The sequence below is a fragment of the Atractosteus spatula genome (assembly GCF_055471065.1).
Source record: "Atractosteus spatula isolate fAtrSpa1 chromosome 17 unlocalized genomic scaffold, fAtrSpa1.hap1 SUPER_17_unloc_4, whole genome shotgun sequence".
NCBI lineage: Eukaryota > Metazoa > Chordata > Actinopteri > Semionotiformes > Lepisosteidae > Atractosteus > Atractosteus spatula.
The window spans coordinates 239,869-257,573 of NW_028296636.1; the positions used below are offsets into that span (position 1 = coordinate 239,869).

Below are 17,705 nucleotides of genomic sequence, written 5' to 3' on the forward strand. Positions count from 1 at the left end.
TCTCAAAAAAATCAATCCACCATTTTTAATAAACCACTTATTTCTTCTTTAACATTGTTAAAATAATTCTAAAAAAACCAAAACCTGTTGTTTCAGAGAAGGCAGAGGATCAGAAAAAATTGTATACTGAACTGTACGCACATTAGCCTGTTTCTGGGTAATCTGAAATTGAAATGATCCTCCTTCAATGTGTTGAACACAACCATGAGTTGGAATTTGGTGTATTAATCAGATTGGACTGAAATAAAAACATTATACTGATAATCCAGTAAACACTTTGGCTTGAGGGCATCCCTGTGGAGGTAGCCCACACTTTTGGTTGATAAACTGTATTTCTTTTGAAGGTGTTGAACTGTCCTCTCAACATGAACATGGACAGTTAACAGATCCCAGCAGGCAGACTGTTCAGGCTGCAAATCACAGAACCCAAGAAACGTATATGGGTCAATCAGGCTGGATTACAACGGTTAACAGGCTGTAATCAAAACTGAGAACAGGCAACAACAAAGATGGACTGTTAACACTAGTTATACAGTTTACACTTTACAGATAGTATTATTTCCTGACCTATTCATATACATGCTCTAATCTTGTTAAGGGAACAATTGTGGCACTATTTCTTGTGCCTTTAACAGACCCCAAAAGAGCAAAATCTGATCCTGCTGGGCTCAAACGTAGCTAGAAAAACTATAATTTAAAGCTGGGAAACTAACAATGATCCTTTCATCTGCAAGTGGATTTATAGCACAAAACTGTGTAGAAGTTTCCTGTATTAAACCCAGACTTCAATCCACCTGTTCACAGACATTTCCCCATCTAGATCGAAGGCTGCTTTCCGCAGTGAGGAGTAAAAGCTTCTGACAAACGGAAAACAGCAGTCAAAAAACCAGCGGGAAATTGCACCCTGCATTTAGTTAAAAGTTTGGATTTAATTTGGAGAACAGGTGACTGCATCAAGAATAAAAATCAGAGTACAGATGGTATTTCACAAGACGACAGCCTCAAAGAAACCCTGTTATCTTATGCACATCATCACAGTAGACTATGATGGCTAACATCCTTGAAATCAGCTACAGTTGGAAAAAATCCAGAATGATTAGTTCGCAGTTATTACCTGCTCTGTTTTTGTATGGCTATTTAAAAACCCTGTGGTATATACAAAGCAGTCTTACCTTACTTTGAAAATCTGTTTTTTTAACAGCAGATGCAACAATGGGAGTGCGATAGTGACTTTCTGACAATGGTCATTACTGGTTTAGCTTTAGTCTGAGCAAGACCTGACGTGAAGTTGTCACAGACAACAACAAACAGTCCAAAGAAAGCTTACGTTATTTTAGGTAAAATGTAGAAATTTTGAACTGTGATAACTAAAAATTAGGAATTTAAAAACCGTGGGGAAGGTGATGCGCTTTTCATAAACAGTCGTCCAACAGAAATATGTTAACAGACTGGAGCTCAGCTGTAAAAGTCACATTTTCCCTGGGTCCAGGAGAACACCACAGCCATCCAGGCAAGGTATCTTAGTTTCTTTGGAAGCAGAAGACGGTTCTCCCAGCTCAGCTCAATCTCCGTAGGCTACTTTGGTCCACAACCAAACAGCATCCTCCAGCCTCCTCTGCCCTTTCAATTGGCTGTCCTTAAAAGTTGAATGCAGTGTAGTTTTTGTTACCTTGGTACAATTAATGCCATTTAGCGTTATTCCTCCATCCCCGCTTAGCCACAGATTAGCGAAAGCAGATTCGCTTTCAGGCTCGGGGTGGGTTGGTGAGCACTGCCCACACAGGGAGGGTGGTGCCAGCCCTGTTCCCTGCAGGAGAGAGCTTCTGCAAAAAAAAAAGCAGTCTTTCTGCTCCTTTGCTTCCAAAGTGCTGCTGCAACCAGCCACTGACCCACCACTGCGATGCCCCCTTCTCCTGGACCCTCCAGTGCCACTGCCCACAAACGCCTTGGTCTCTAGGAATGCAGAACAATGTAAGAGAAGAACAGACGACTCCAGGAAGTGGAACAGGGTGAACGGGCCCAAGCCAGCTATGCTGTCTGTGATCAGTCCCTTTGGCTGACGTAAGAAGTAGGCGTCTCTTAATCTCCCTTAGTAAGCAGATCTTCAATGTAGGCGTCCAGCTCATCATCCGTGTTGATATCGATGTCCCGCAAGGTAGAGGATTAAATTAAGCCAAAGCTGTGGTGCCTGCTATTCGGCACAATGCAGCCAAAAATTATAGCGGAACTGCTGAAAATCTACATTTGAATTCGTAATGTGAAGTGAAAAGAGTCACTTCCAAACAAAAGTATCGGATCTGACAGTCAAGAGTACAGTCTGGTGCGTCTCGTAAAGGGAGAAAATACCCTTTAGGGATTTCAGAAACGTGTGCTTGCTAACAACATTCGATGAACAAAGAAAATAAAACTATTATTTACTTTAAAAGCAGTAGCATTTGCCCCAGCAAGGTAATTCAGCTGGACAGCCTGAAAGATATATCCAAGGTGCTTCACGCCAACTGAATAGGTCTAAACCTTGGATACAGTGGGTGCCACTTTCCCAGCAGTGGCCTGATAATTCTTACGAGCTGTCCCGTGTCCAGGCAGCGAGTGAACAGCGCGTGGGAGCCCAGCCCTGGCTGCAGCGCTGCTCTCACCTCCTGCACTTTCTGCAGCAGAGCCACGATGTTGGTGCGCAGTTTCTGCAGCTTCTCCTCCGTCTCGCGGAGCCTGGCTTCGGCGCTGTTGCTCTTCTCCACCACGGCCCGGGCCCGCGCGTCTGCGTGGCTCTGGTAGGAATTGCACAGCGTCTGCAGCCCCAGCTCGTACTGCTGGAAATACTCCTTCTGTGGAGGCAGGGCACGGCGCAGGCGTCAGCCCAGCTGCCCCACCCGAGACCGTCGCGTATTAAGATATAATATCTAACTTATGCTTACAATTTCCTCACAAACACAAATATTTATGTGTTAAATTCAACTTTCTAGAGTTTTCATATTTAGAATATGTAAGAAGGTGTAATAACCGCTAGTCAATTATATAACCAACAATGCTGTCTTCCAGTGTTCCCTGGTGAACCCTGGACGTCCCCCCATGCCCTGTTGATGAATGGTTATCTAACGGCAGCCTCGTGTCAGCAGGCTCTCTGCTCAATCCCAGAGTGCTCCCTACCATTGGGAAAGCCACCAGCTCCTCTGCAGTCATGGTGTTGACATCATCCTTAGGGATCTGGAAATCCGGAGGGAAAAAGTACCGTAGCAACATCCTGGAAGGATTAAGGCAAAGGGAAATATGTTACAGAATTGTGTCTGCAACCATAAGAATCTTTAAAGTACAGGAAAGATATTAATATGCTATGGAGAAGACTGAAGGAAAAGTACATAAACACTTGGTTCTCCGAACTTGGAATAATCAGAGCACTTTTCACTTGTCCATTGAAAAAATGTGGATTACCTGAGAACACGAGTCCCCAGTGGTCTCATTTGTAGGTGTATGAAATACCAAGGCTTCACAGAACAGTCTGCAGGGTAACTGTGTTTGAAGAGGCGAACTAACTTTGCAATCGCCCTGTACATCTCTATATATACGGGAGCCAGACACTCCTGCACAGCTGAACCGGTACAGAGAGATGCTCCGAGTGCAGACGATTCAGGCGTCGTGGTGAGGCGGAGAAGAATCTCTCCGCGGATCAGCGCCTCCAGCGATGGGAAGCTGCAAGCCGGCGGTGATGTTAGTCAGGGAGGCAATGTGCACTAGCCCTCTCCCTTAAGGCCCTGTGCCTCGTGCCACAAGGTGGCCCGCTCGAGGGACGAGCGCGTCAGAGGAACAAGCGTGTCCTTCCTCATGGGTCCTGCACAGTGCAGAAATTACTACTGGCACTTCCAAATCGGATGGGGATAAAAGGAATAAAAAACCGCTGAAGGGGCAGCATGGTTATCATTCTTTCAAGTAGGGTGCTACAACAGCATGCTTAGGCTGCAATGGAACAAGTAAAGAATGGAATAAACCTTTACTTGTTCCGTGGTTATCATTAGCATTGCTGCCCCGGTTTAATTCCTACAGTGCTGTCTGCGTGGAGTTTGTATGTTCTCCCAGTGTTTGCATGGTTTTCCTCCCGCAGTCCAGAGACATACTGGTAGGTCAACTGGCCCTGGTGTGAGTGTGTGTCTGTGTGTGTCCTGCGATGGACTGGGTCCAGACTGTACCCTACCTTTTGCCTGCTGCCTGCCAAAATAGGCCCCAGCTGCCCTGTGACCCTGATGATAAAGTGGTTAGAAAAGGGGAGGATGCCACAGAGGTCCGGAAGCCCCAGGATCGGTCGGATACCCTCTCCGCAGCCTGTTACTCAGCCCCTGGCCTACCTCATCCTCACAACCAGGCTCTCGATGACTTCCCGGCTGGCCGTGGGCTGGGTGGTGTCGGGCTCCATTCGGGTGGGGGCTCCTTCCTCCTTCTCCATGTCCTCCAAGGTGTTGGGACTCTGGGACTCGGGCGTTGGAGGACGCATCAGCCGCACATCATCACTGCCCTTCAGCACCCTGCCAGCAAGACCGTGAGAAGGGCAGCAGCATCACGGACAACATCCCTGGGCTCTGGAGGACTGGTAACCACTTCTTTTCTTTGGCTATTTCATACCCCGCTTTGGAAGGCAGGCAGCTCAAGTACATTCAAGACAGTTGTGCTGTTGCTGCCGCCAAGACACGTTCCGTTTTATTGAAAATTGTCTGTCCACCAATTGCACCTTGCCTTAGACAATTCCTAGTGAGCAGGCTCAGGGTTGCCGATCAACGCCTGGCGAGCAGGATCAGCTAGATCAGCGTTGCCTATCCTCAGGATCGTGGTTGCATATCTAGCCTCAACATGGCAGCATGTTTAAATCACTTTTCACGTACAGCTCATCTGTACACCACAGAAAACTAGAATATCAGGTTATTCTAAAACCTTTCCAACTGGATTAGTAATTGTTATGGACATATTACAGAAAGCACTGTGTTGCTTACATTACCCTTGTCAAAAAGACCTTGATTAATGTAACCAGCATGACTATTTTATAGAAATGGAAAGAATTCAATTATTCAAAGAAGCTCTTGCCCAAATGTGCAAAAAGGTCAAAGAAAGTGTGCCATGAGAATAAACTCCACACCATTGCCTGCTGCTTCTATTTGTGTGAAGTGACAATGCATTGCTTTGTGTGCGTGGCCTCCAAAACGTTCCGCAGCAGGGTTCAAATATTTCAGGGTTAACCTCGGAACAGGTCATTTTTTACCATTTCCCCTACTGTGAACCAGTGCTCTGCAGAAAAACCTTGAAGAAATCCCTGAAATCGGAGATGGCAATCCGACACCGTTATCCGTCTACCTGCTGGTTTACTCCAACCATATTGTAAGGAACTCGGGAAAGCCTTCCCGAAGGGAAAAGGATACTTACCACCTGCTACGAGGGGTGATGGCAGTGGGCACGTAGTCAAACTTCACTTTCCAGAGAACGCCCTGCTTGCCAGCTTGCACAGACGAGACGCGGCCGGTGAAGCACTCCTTGTTCACCTTCACTTCCACTAGTAAGCCTCTATCAGCAGACAAAGGGGACACTGTAGGCGGCCTGAAAGAGCGACCCTGCAATGACTCGCGCCCTTCACCTCTGCGAGCACAATCACGCACGGTCCAAACGAGGATGCCGCAGTGGAGGCAGAATTCTTATATTACAGTACACCCTCAGCTCAGTGGGCTAATAAATGAGAAGAGGTGTCTGTTATTGCCAAATGTCTGCTTAATCATGAATGTTTTTTTTTCATTTTTTTCTCAAAATATGCTATGACAAAAAATACATATACAACACGCAACTAACACCCGTGTAAGCAACTGATGTAGAAGGGCTTTTATTTAACTAGGCTCTGTGTGCCCCTTTGCTGTATTCTAATCCCTCATTGTAGCTTGTGTAATTCTGCTTTTCCTCTCATTGTTTTTCTGTAAAGCGCTTTGACAAGCCAATTGTAAGGGAGTGATATAAAATAAAGTTTATTATTGTCATTAGGGCTCCATTGGTATTCCTGAATTTTAAATCTATGTAGTATTTATTTTTACCTTGTTTTATTATGTATGCATCTTACAGATTATTTTTTTACATGGTTAGCATTATTTTAGAATTTACTTTTTAAAACGTACGAGTATTAAAAAAAATTGTTAAAGCATCTGAAACACAAACAAGACCCACCATGAGCAATTTGCCCACCCTTTACCTGCTCCATTGCCATTCATGGCTTTTAAATCTATTTAAAAGTATGCTGTACAAGAACATGTTACACTATCTAATGTTCAGTTAAAGCAAAGGTTTACTGGTCTGAGTCACTCTGGCCAGGCTCTCCCACTGGCTGGGCTGCAGTGTCTTAACATTCCTCCTGTGGATTCCTACAGCTCTCTAGAGCTGCTCACCTTTCTTTGCTGCCTTGAGATCCACTCCTGCTTCTTCTTCCTCTTCATTGCTGTCCGTGATCTGCCAACACAAGAGACAAGCCTGGCATTAAGCACAGCAGGGTCTGGCTCTGGAAATGAAACCACTAGCTGATGTCTCAAACGCCAGAGCAAATCTTTCCCCACCGTAGCCCCAGAGCCTCCAGGTTTCCACTCCAGATGAGCTCTCCAGCTGCTTAACTGAACCCTAAGTGAAGGTAATAATTTGGTTCATCAGATCCTGTCGACTACGAGGAGAGGAGGGCTAAAAAATGCCTTTAAATGCACTCCAAATGGGTACAGGTTTCAAGTTACTTTTGTTTTTGTTCTTACCATCTTCCGACGTTCAAGAACAGAAATGCATCAAAAGCTTCAATTAGTTTAAACTTCAGGTTCAATTAAATAACCAAGAGCTCAGAGCTCGGATAGGACACCGCGTGCTAGAGAAAGCGAAAGCTGGCGTTCTCTCACCAGCACAAAAAATTCATCAAATTCTTTATCTAAATACACCACAATCTGGATACTCAGATGTATGAATACCAAGAACCTTTATCATATCTAGATAATTTATCAGGGCGCCGGATGCATGTGTAGTGCCGGATGTGTAGTATTTGGGATGTTTTGCTCCCCAAAACAATTGCCACAGCCAACTAGATCTTTTCTTTCTGGCTTTATGTTTTTTTTACTGCTGTATAGTACATCATTTTGGCAAAAGGCAGTGGTTCATCATAAGGAGTCATCATCACAAAGGAAAATTTGCGAAGCAAAGCTATAAAATGTCATCACCTCTAGACACGGAAAGTGTCAGGTGCACCAAGCTGTAACAGAAATGTTTTAGCTACCGACATCATTGCCAATCTTGGCTAAAAAACTGCGATAGCGCGTCCACGTTTCCAGTATCGCATGACGTCAGCTTGAGACCCACAGAACTGCAGAATTGCGGGCCTTGCCTGCCAGAGAGAGGGCTGCAGGACGAGCCACACGCCAGGCTCTGCTGCAGCGACTGAGACCAGACACCGCCGCCTGTCTGTGCTGGGGGAAGGAGGCTACCGCCTAGAGGGCTTTTCGGAACCGCGCCCCGTCGGGGGATCAGCGTACCTCCACCACCACACTGCTCTGGGCTCTCCGAGCGCTTGGCTCGGCCGCTGCTCTGAACACCTGGGGCGCAATTGCAGCCGCCAGCCTGTTTTTGCCAGAGCTTGGCCTTTTCTCTTCTTCCTCCTCCTCCTCCTCCTCCGTGCTCTCAGCAGGAGGGAGTGTCCTCCGTCTGGAGCCAGGCATCTGCTTCCCAGCGCTCTGCAGATTCAAGGACAGCACATCGCACGTGACTCCGGAGAAGGGGCAGTCCAGTACAACACCCGCCACCAGAACAGACAGGGGAGCTTAGGGATGTGCAGAAACCTCAGGCCCTCACCTTCCCCACGTTGATATAATATTATCATTATTCAAGGTCCAACTGCGACGCCTTTAACATTTCCATTGGTTAAGCACACCGCGCTGCAGGAAAGTCCATCGTTCAGATGAGATATTAAGCAGACATCCCGACGAGCTGGTCATTAAAGATGCAGAGGCACTGTGCTTAAAAGCAGGGATGCTACCCGTGATGTCCTAGCTAAATTTCACTCTGGCTTTCAACCATTTCCATAAATCCATCAGAATGAACAGTGAAACACACCTCAAAAGACACAGGTGAAAACTAAGCAAAAGTCCAGTTAAAACCAAACAACGACTGGGCTCCTTTGCCCAAAGTCTGTCATCTTGTGTTCTTAATTTAGTCTTTAGTCTTAAAACACCCCCTTAATGCCACAGAAGGGAGTTCTCATATCTCTACCTGATCTGCCGCATAGTGTTGAAAAAGGGCGAGAGGCATCACCCAAGAAGGTGCAGCACTTCAGTGGGTGATAAAGTGGGTTTCCTGGAAACATGTAAATCGCTATATAAATGCAATTATTGCTACTATCCATGCAGTCCTTCTCTCTGTTTGTAAATGTACCCAATTTCCCCAGCCTTTGTGATGCACAGGGTTTATTTTAGTTCAAAGGAATCCTGGGTCGTGGTTGTTTGCCTGTTGGCCACAGGGGGGCGCGTGTCTGCGGAGCAAGGGGGTGTGAGCAGAGTCGGGGAAGAGCGCAGTACACTCCCTCCACCACCACGCTGCCCTCCGCTGTCTGCGCCCTGAGCTCCGTCACTCTCCCACTCTTCTGATTCACCGCAGGTGCCGAGCCGGTCACCTTCGTCTTCTTGGGCTGCGGCTCCTCCTCCTCCTCGCTGTTCTCTGCCTGGGGGGGGCCTCTCTTGCGCTGGCTCCCTGCGGGCGTTGCCTGCTTTGCTGTGCTCTGTGCGGCGGAGGGAGAAGAGGGGAGAAGGGCTCATTCAAGGCTCATACCTCTTTGCTCGGGAGCCGACAGCAGCTGGCCGTCAGCGGGAACGCTCCCCCTCTGCATGAGCAGGCTCGTACTCAGCTTGTACGCCGCAGTGTGTCAGAGCCGTCACAATCACCTACAACACATACTTCTTACACACCCAAGGAGCACAGATCAGACCACATACTCACCTAGAAATAAAGAACCCCAAAATTATATTGGTGTCCTGTGCTGATTATTCTTTGCCAGGCTTCCCTGCTGCATAGTCAACGTCCCGGTGCCTATCAACCCTTCACCCCCTTGACTGCCTCCCTAAAAAGGACAGCACTTAAGTTTGCCATCATCTGGGAAAAGACTTCTGGAGTTAAGGAGATCGCATTACAGACAGACTTGGGTTCATGAAAAGGATTAGTGTGCACCCCAGCATTGGCCCTACGACTTCTGCGTGGAACAGGAGTAGGTACATTTACTACACGGTCACAAGGAGAGAAGCTGGTAGTAGGCTCAGCCCTAGAAGGCTCGGTGTCAGCCTCAGTCCTAACCTGCACAGCACCTGTAGATTCAGGAGCAGGTTCAAACCTAAGAGGCTCAGAGAACACTTCTGATTCACTACCACAGAGATCCTCATCACTAGCAACATCTAATGACTCAGGGAACACCTCCCGAGTTAATCTTGGAAGCGAAACCTCCTCCAACACTACAAACTCTGGCGGAGACTCTGAAAGGGTACTAACAGACGTTCCTGTGGGGGACTGGTTTCTAACACACCTGGGGGCTGGGACAGGGCCCACACATGGCCTTAAATTAACCCTGTGTACCCGCTTTATAGGACCACCTTCCAATGGTTCCACTGCGTGTGTCGTACCCTGCACCTCTACCACCCTATACACAGTAGGTCCCCAAGCATCCTGTATCTTATTTCTGCCCAACGGTCTGTGTCTCAGATAAACCAGCTGACCTACACTGACTGGGGGAAAGAACACTTTGTCTTCTTGCAGTGCAACTCTTTCCGCAGCTTTTTGTTCTGCGTACTCTTTAGCTCGGGCATGTGCTTCGTTCAACCGTTCCTGGTGGACCACCAGCCAATCATGTCTTTTATCCAGCACCTCCTCCTGGCCCAGTAACGCATCAACAGGTAAGTGAGGATGCACTCCGTACAGAAGGAAGTAAGGCGAATATCCCGTACTAGCGTGAGGTGTCACATTGTAGGCATAGACTAACTCCGGCAGATGTTCTGGCCAACGGCGCTTCTTCTCAGGAGGCAACGTGCGTAAAAGGTCATGTAGGGTCCTGTTGAACCGTTCACAGTGTGGGTTTCCTTGAGGATGGAAAGGACTGGTGCGTGTTTTCTTCACTCCGTAAAGTTTACACAGCTCTGCAACTACCTGACTCTCAAAGGTTTTTCCCTGGTCACGATGCAACCTTTCAGGGCATACAAATTTCATAAACCATTCTTTCAGGAGGACTTTTGCTGTAGTGTCTGCCTTCTGATCACGAGTCGGGAAAGCCTGTGTAAACTTGGTAAACACGTCAGTAACTACCAACACGTTCTCCCGCCCATCAGAGGCTGGCTCGAGGACCGTGTAGTCGACAGCGACAACCTCTAAAGGCCTAGTAGCTATAAATGGTTTGATGGGTGCCTGGATTTTTGGCTGTGGCATTTTGGTCAGGATACACCATTGACACTTCTTGACCCACTGTTCCACATCATTATACATGCCCACCCAAAAGCATCTCTGTCTCAACAGATTCTGAGTGCGTTCAATTCCTTGATGACCCATCTGGTCATGTACACTTTCCAATATTTGATCTTTCATACAATCAGGCAGGAGGAGTTGGAAACATTCACCAACATGAGGATCTTCGATCACCCTGTACAATAGCCCATCAAGCTCTCGCACCCGGTGCCACTGTTTCAACAAAGACAAGGTAGATTTAGGCAACTTTGATCTCTCCTTATTCCCTGGTTTTCTCTACTTATTCCAGAACATCCGGAAAGCACTGAGAGAGGGATCAGCATCTTGAAACCGACGGAGCTCCTTCTTTGTATACCCTGGGAAAGTTTGGGTGTTACTCTGTGACTTGTTCAAGTTATCACAATCCACTCCCGCTTCCAAAACACGGATCTGTCTTATTTTGCAGCATTTCATACCGGCTGCCACCAAATCTGGCTCCAGGGGTGTGCCTCTGCTGACAACATTACAGATAGCCACACAATCATCATATTCGACATCATCAGGGTCAGGTTCAGGCTCCCCTGCAAATGGCTGCCTAGAGAGGGCATCAGCAGCAGTGTTGCAGCGTCCTGGGCGATAGAGATAAATCCCTAACCCCCTCTATGAACTGATCTCGGATAGCTCGCTTCTCATCCGACACTACATCAGGCGATACCTTTAACACAGCGCCGAGCATGCGAGAGAGAGAATGAGAGTAATTGCAAAGATCTTCCCCCTCCCTTTGCTTACAGCCATAAAAGGCTTGCAACAGTTGGGAAACACTGCGCTTCTCCCTGAAAGCATGTCTGAGGTAACTGAATATATCACTGACCTGTCTAGATTCACCACCCATACGTAAACGTACTTCTTCTAGGGCCGGACCCTTCAACAATGATAACACAAGGTCATACTGCTCAGCAGGAGTCTGTTCCCTGGCTCTGATTACTCGTTCAACTTCTTCGATAAACTCGTCAACGGAGCAACCATCTTTAGTTATATCACCACTAAAAGGCTGTACATTACGTTCTCTAGGTACATACACATATGAACGTTTTGGTTCAGGACCCAGTGCAGCAATAGTGGCCATGGCTTGGTCATATTTTCTAACTAGGTCTTCTACTTGAGACCTCAAGTCATGGAGGTTGTCACCATTACCATTCTCCGTAACTACACGACCATCAACTGCTGCACCATCATCCCTGTCATCACCTGACATTTTGGGAACTGTTCACAAACACAGTCTCTGTGCAAACATCAATCTTGGAATACCACAGTTCAGCAGATGAGTCTGAAGAGACAAGAAGACGTCCTCCACTGGCCGTTGGTGTCGTCTGGTTCCCAGCACACTGGCCACTGGACCTCTGGACCTGGCCTTCTCCGTCCGTTATCAGCCTCCTTGGACAGCTGTCTTCACCACTACCGTATTTTATGCACCACCGCTTTACTGTGAGAGTCAGAACCCCCAGACTATCAGAAACCCCACTCCTGGTACCAAAATTGTGTAGCCTGGCAAAGAATAATCAGCACAGGACACCAATATAATTTTGGGGTTCTTTATTTCTAGGTGAGTATGTGGTCTGATCTGTTCTTAGTTTAAAAAACAAAAATAAAATAACAAAAGAAATGACATATAACAATATTTTTATATACACACAATACGGCAGTGGTTCTTTCACGCAGAGGGGAAAACAAAGAAAACATGTTTAGTTTTACAGTTTTTTACATTCCATCTGACCATTACAGAAACGCATCTACACTGAACAACAAAAAAATAAATAAATTACATCACAGTTGAAGTTCAAACAACTCACCACGCAGCGCGGGCAGAAATAAGCCGCTCCCAGGCTGCGCGGGTCACCTCTCAGCCCTCCCTGAGAACTACATTACGACCATAATTAGTATCATACTTACAATTGCGTACACTTAACAAACGGTGCTAAACATAAATCTCTGTAAAGAACGAAGGAACAGAAAATACAAGGAGCATGTGAAACCCATTACTTACAAATCAATAAACAGATATCCCCAGCCCGAGTAGTTGTCTAAAAACTGGCTACCGCCTCAGTGTACTCCGTTAAAATCTAATATCCATCTCGCTACTCTTGTCTCAATCCTATGAAGTGCCCCTTTATACTCATTTAGGGGGTAAATAGGGCAACAACACCGTATTTACCGTTACAACTCCCTAGTAATTTCGGGGTCTTTTAACGGTAACTCACTGCTTCTGAGTCCCTACTGCCCATGCGCAGAACGCTGAACTCACCTGACAGGAGCCGCCAGCTAAGAGGTAGCGCCATCTAGTGGATTTGGCATAACAGGCCGCTATTCACCCTGGGTCACACACAAAATACCGAATATGTCAAAAACAGCTCTGGATAATCGAAACCGCAAAAGCACATCAGATTTACTGAGTGCTCCTTGGGTGTGTAAGAAGTATGTGTTGTAGGTGATTGTGACGGCTCTGACACACTGCGGCGTACAAGCTGAGTACGAGCCTGCTCATGCAGAGGGGGAGCGTTCCCGCTGACGGCCAGCTGCTGTCGGCTCCCGAGCAAAGAGGTATGAGCCTTGAATGAGCCCTTCTCCCCTCTTCTCCCTCCGCCGCACAGAGCACAGCAAAGCAGGCAACGCCCGCAGGGAGCCAGCGCAAGAGAGCCCCCCCCCCCAGGCAGAGAACAGCGAGGAGGAGGAGCCGCAGCCCAAGAAGACGAAGGTGACCGGCTCGGCGCCTGCGGTGAAGCAGAAGAGTGGGAGAGTGACGGAGCTCAGGGCGCAGACAGCGGAGGGCAGCGTGGTGGTGGAGGGAGTGTACTGCGCTCTTCCCCGACTCTGCTCACACCCCCTTGCTCCGCAGACACGCGCCCCCCTGTGGCCAACAGGCAAACAACCACGACCCAGGATTCCTTTGAACTAAAATAAACCCTGTGCATCACAAAGGCTGGGGAAATTGGGTACATTTACAAACAGAGAGAAGGACTGCATGGATAGTAGCAATAATTGCATTTATATAGCGGGTATTTAGGGTGTAAATAGGGCAACAACACCGTATATACCGTTACAACTCCCTAGTAATTTCGGGTTCTTTTAACGGTAACTCACCGCTGGGTCACATGTATAAAGACAACTCAGTCTTTCAATGAACTGACAAAACACAACATTGCAACCGAAAACGAATGCGGCAAACCTCACAAGAGAAATGAGCATGTGGCATGTTTCCACCTATCCCCCCCTTTTCTAACCGATCTATCCAGTACAGGGTCAGAGAGGAGCCGGAGTCTATCCCAGCAAGCAGCGGGTGCAAGACAAGGCACACCCTGGACAGGTCGCCAGTCCATCACAGGACACTCACACACACTCATGCCAAGCGACAATTCTCCCAGAATCCAATGAATCCACCAGCATGTCTTTGGACTGTGGGAGGAAAATGGAGCACCCAGAGGAAACCCACGTGCTATGAGGCATCAATACTAAAAACTGCGTCACTGGGATATCCATGACATATTTGAATATGGAACAAGTAAAGGTTTATTTGCTGACGCAGCTACTTACTTGAACATATTTGTATATGTGCAGATTTTCATACAATTAACATCCATTATGAATGCTGACAGGTAACTGTTTTACACACAAACAGAGGATTAAATCCACAGCAAGGCTTGTACTCACTGGGGTCCATTCCAGTCCCATCGTCAAGGAAACACAGCATGAACCCACCACGCAGCTCCGGCTTCTTCTCTGGAGAGGAGAGGACAGAAAGTGGGCCAGAGAGATAACACCGCCCTGCTCTACAGAGACAGACACTTACTCCTGACAGCATGAGGAGCTTACGGATGAGGCTTACCCACTTTTGACATACACGTACCGAAAATGACCTACGATTCTGGCCTTTTATGTGAACTTGCTTGTTTTAGCCAGTTCAGCTACTCAGAAGGTGAGCACCTAGCAATTTAAAATACGTTACCCACTTTCGAAAACTCGTAAGATAGATGCATTAAGACTTGCAAATTAAATATTTTCATAAAATTAGAGCTATGAACCCTCTGCCTCATTTGGAAACGGGGATGAATCTCTCCAAACGTGATTAACTGGAGCAATATATACAGAACAAAAGTCAACAGGTGACTTCAAAGTCAGTTTAAAATAAAACATAGAAGCACCCCACAATCTGGCCAGAACAATAAAACGATTGGCAAGAGCAAAATTGGATTTAAAATCCATTGAGAGTGAGAGTGAGAGTTTTAATTTGCTAAGGTATGCACAGCAAAAACATAAACCTACCAAATTGCTAAGGTTCAAGACTGTGAGCCGCTGAGCTTTATATTTCTAAATTAACCTGATGAAATGAGGCATGAAGAAGATGGTGACAGCAACAGGCGATTCCACATTACAAACAGATGGAGGCTTATGTCCTGACAACATACTTTCCATTTATTAGTCAGAACCCTTCCTACTGCTTGCTAAGATAAGTGGCCACAAACTTAAAAGAGGCATAGAAGAAACTTTTTTTCGAAATATTTTCGACAAAAAATCTGCAAATACGGTTTTCGCTCTCAGGGCTCCTGTACTTCTGCAGCTGTTCCCTTTGCTGAGAGCTCTTTCATGAACACATCACATTACTCTGCTCTTTCTGCAAGCAGCGGCGGTCCTCATAATAACTACAGCACAGCCAGCGCCTGAGGAAACATAAAAACACCAAAACACCTTCCTCTCGGTTCAGATCACAAGTCAGAGTAACCGCCATACTCAGCTGTCAGACAAACAGACCATACTGTTTGAAGACACAGTACCAGAAACAGATGGTTGAGCGCAGTATGTGAAAACTACCTGTGTAGATGTCTATTCTTTTAGCATCCGCATCCCTGCAAAGACAAAACAACATTAGATATGCTCTGTGGGAAGTGGAAGAGGCAGCAGATAGATATTCTGTGGTTACAAATGACAGTTTCTGCACTACCTCAACTGATTTATGAACGGAACTAAACTTAACTAAGCTTAACATACCAACCTTCCCTTTGAGAACCTTGCGCTAAGCTGAACATCTACACAAACAGCGAGCCAGGATGAAAGGAAGAAAGCAGGCTAGAAAGAGGATTTGTACCTTGCGTTGTTCACAAGCTCAGCTAGGGCTCCAAACAGGAACTCGTGAGTGGTCCTGAAAGAGTGAAAAGAAATGACTGACTCAAATTATGCGACAACGATACTGAGTTTTTTAAAATAATAACTTGTCTTAGATAGATAGATACTTTATTGATCCCGTGAGGGAAATTGCAGTGCAACAGCAGCTTAACACACACAACACAGCCACAGTGTAACGAAATATATAATAATAGTACAATACATACAATACAGTACAAGAGTTACTCACAGTCCGGACGCACAAGAACAAACTAGAACAGAACAGTACACAGAAAATCGTATCACACATATGAATATAAATATAGATGTAACTATAGATATAAATATAAATGTATTGCACAGGTCCCTGGCATATATTGCACAAAAAGTGGTTGTAAACGGGAAAAAGAAAAAGAAAAAGAAAGAGAACAGATGTAGCAGTAGATGTGTAGATGCGTTTAGTCCAGAAACAGGTCACTGTCGATGTTGCCTCTGCCAAGACGCAAGGTGGATGCGTTGTACAGTCTTATGGCAGACGGCAAGAATGAATGTTCCACCAAGACTTGGCGGCAAGAACGGCAAGTCTTGGTGGAACAGCAAACTGCATTAGCCGAACAGGGGGCAGCCAAGGCCCACTGTAACTGCACTGACACTGGGGGCTGTGCAGGAGACATCTTGATAGTCCAGACAACCACATGGTCATTTTCGGGACCGTTTATACCAATACAGGACCACGATGCAGTGTGGTCCTGTAGTGGTATAGATAATGTGTAGATAATGGATGGGATACACATTCACTCAGGCAGAGGACGGACCATTTAGAGTTACCCGGTAGCCTCAGACAACATTCCTACATTCCACTACGGAAGGTAACTGGAGCACCTCACTCACTGACTGTACTGACTGTATTGTATGTATTGTATTATTATTGTATCATTCGTTACACTATGCTGTGTTGACTGCATGAAGCTGCTGTTCCACTGCAATTTCCCTCACGGGATCAATAAAGTATCTATCTATCACCTGGAGCTTCCACATGGCCAAGAGAAAAAAACTGTAAATGCTACACGGAGAGCACGTCAAGACAGAATCAAACTCGAGACACTAGAGTCGAGAAGTGCAGTGTGTTCCAGTCCCAAGTCAGCCAAACAGGAAGCCATTCAGCCTGACTGGATCCACAGCAAATTTCAGGTTTTGCCAAAAACGCATAAAACGTGTGAGTGTATGCACCAACCCCCGACAGCTTTAGGACAGGAATTCAGCCACCCGCTGCTCTTAGAAGGAATTAAGGAGAGCAAGACCTCAAAGCGCCAACCACAGACATCACTGAATGTGCTGAATGACTCACATTGTCCAAAAACTCAGAGGTCACCGTTCTACTGCTTCATCGGCAGCACCGTCACCCGCCACTTCAACAACCTCCGCAAGGAGGACCAGAAGAAGCAGCGGCTGCTCAAGATCATCACCACCCTGGTGGTGGTCTTTGCCCTCTGCTGGACCCCCTTCCACGTGCTGAAGAGCCTGGATGCCTTCATCTACCTGAAGGTGCTTCCCCAGACCTGCGCCCTGCTGAGCGTCCTGCTGCACGCCCACCCGTACACCACCTGCCTGGCCTACGTCAACAGCTGCCTCAACCCCTTCCTCTACGCCTTCTTCGACCTGCGCTTCCGCTCGCAGTGCCTGTGCCTGCTCAACCTGAAGAAGGCCATGCACGGCCAGATGAGCTCGCTGTCGTCCACCCTCAGCACGCAGACCCAGAAGTCCGAGGTGCAGTCGCTGGCCACCAAGGTGTAGGGAGCCCCGCTCCTGGGGGCGACAGACTGTGTGCACGGAGCCGGCGCGCAGAAAAAAGCACGCGGTTCCCGGACTGAGATCACCTTCCCCCCATTGTGGGAGAAAGGGACTTTGAAAAACTGAAAACCCGGTCTGTTCGCTGGGCTGTAACACTTGGAAAACCCAATGTGTGGACTTGTTCTGTTATTGGGGTAAGCCCACGCGCTTATACCTGGGCTATGAGGGGTTCCCCCAACAAACAACGCTGGGGCCAGCTGGCTGTGCCTCCAGCCGCTTGCGTTGTACACATTTTTGAA

The 17,705-nt window shown here is 47.1% G+C and overlaps 2 protein-coding genes and 1 long non-coding RNA gene across 3 annotated transcripts; 1 reads left to right on the top strand and 2 right to left on the bottom strand.

Moving 5' to 3' along the window:
• Positions 1 to 909: 909 nt before the first annotated feature.
• On the bottom strand, positions 910 to 12,797 carry LOC148810820 (ATPase MORC2-like). The gene is made up of 9 exons (XM_088908849.1): positions 12,769 to 12,797; positions 12,312 to 12,378; positions 8,654 to 8,758; positions 7,521 to 7,718; positions 6,405 to 6,465; positions 5,404 to 5,539; positions 4,338 to 4,514; positions 3,148 to 3,241; positions 910 to 2,825 (listed from the first exon to the last, which is right to left on the bottom strand). The coding sequence occupies exons 1-9, from the start codon at positions 12,795 to 12,797 to the stop codon at positions 2,490 to 2,492; spliced, it is 1,203 nt and encodes a 400-aa protein (XP_088764975.1). The 3' UTR covers positions 910 to 2,489.
• Positions 12,798 to 14,214: 1,417 nt separating this feature from the next.
• Positions 14,215 to 15,645, bottom strand: LOC148810821 (uncharacterized). The gene is made up of 3 exons (XR_016086589.1): positions 15,599 to 15,645; positions 15,325 to 15,359; positions 14,215 to 14,235 (listed from the first exon to the last, which is right to left on the bottom strand). It is a non-coding gene; the product is annotated as an uncharacterized LOC148810821 (long non-coding RNA).
• A 514-nt stretch (positions 15,646 to 16,159) lies between these two features.
• Positions 16,160 to 17,409, top strand: LOC148810822 (apelin receptor A-like). Its single transcript, XM_088908850.1, has 2 exons — positions 16,160 to 16,193; positions 16,859 to 17,409. The coding sequence occupies exons 1-2, from the start codon at positions 16,160 to 16,162 to the stop codon at positions 17,407 to 17,409; spliced, it is 585 nt and encodes a 194-aa protein (XP_088764976.1).
• Positions 17,410 to 17,705: the final 296 nt, after the last annotated feature.

What these genes read in the sequence shown, in the direction of transcription:
- LOC148810820 (XM_088908849.1), bottom strand. Translation starts at nt 12,797, where the DNA reads ATGGCGCTACCTCTTAGCTGGCGGCTCCT. An exon ending in ATTTCTGCCCGCGCTGCGTG is followed by an intron (nt 8,759 to 12,311) that starts GTGAGTTGTTTG and finishes TCCGCCGCACAG; the next exon opens with AGCACAGCAAAGCAGGCAAC. An exon ending in ATCACCCCTCGTAGCAGGTG is followed by an intron (nt 4,515 to 5,403) that starts GTAAGTATCCTT and finishes TCTTGCTGGCAG; the next exon opens with GGTGCTGAAGGGCAGTGATG.
- LOC148810822 (XM_088908850.1), top strand. Translation starts at nt 16,160, where the DNA reads ATGAATGTTCCACCAAGACTTGGCGGCAAGAACG. An exon ending in AAGACTTGGCGGCAAGAACG is followed by an intron (nt 16,194 to 16,858) that starts GCAAGTCTTGGT and finishes AACCCCCGACAG; the next exon opens with CTTTAGGACAGGAATTCAGC.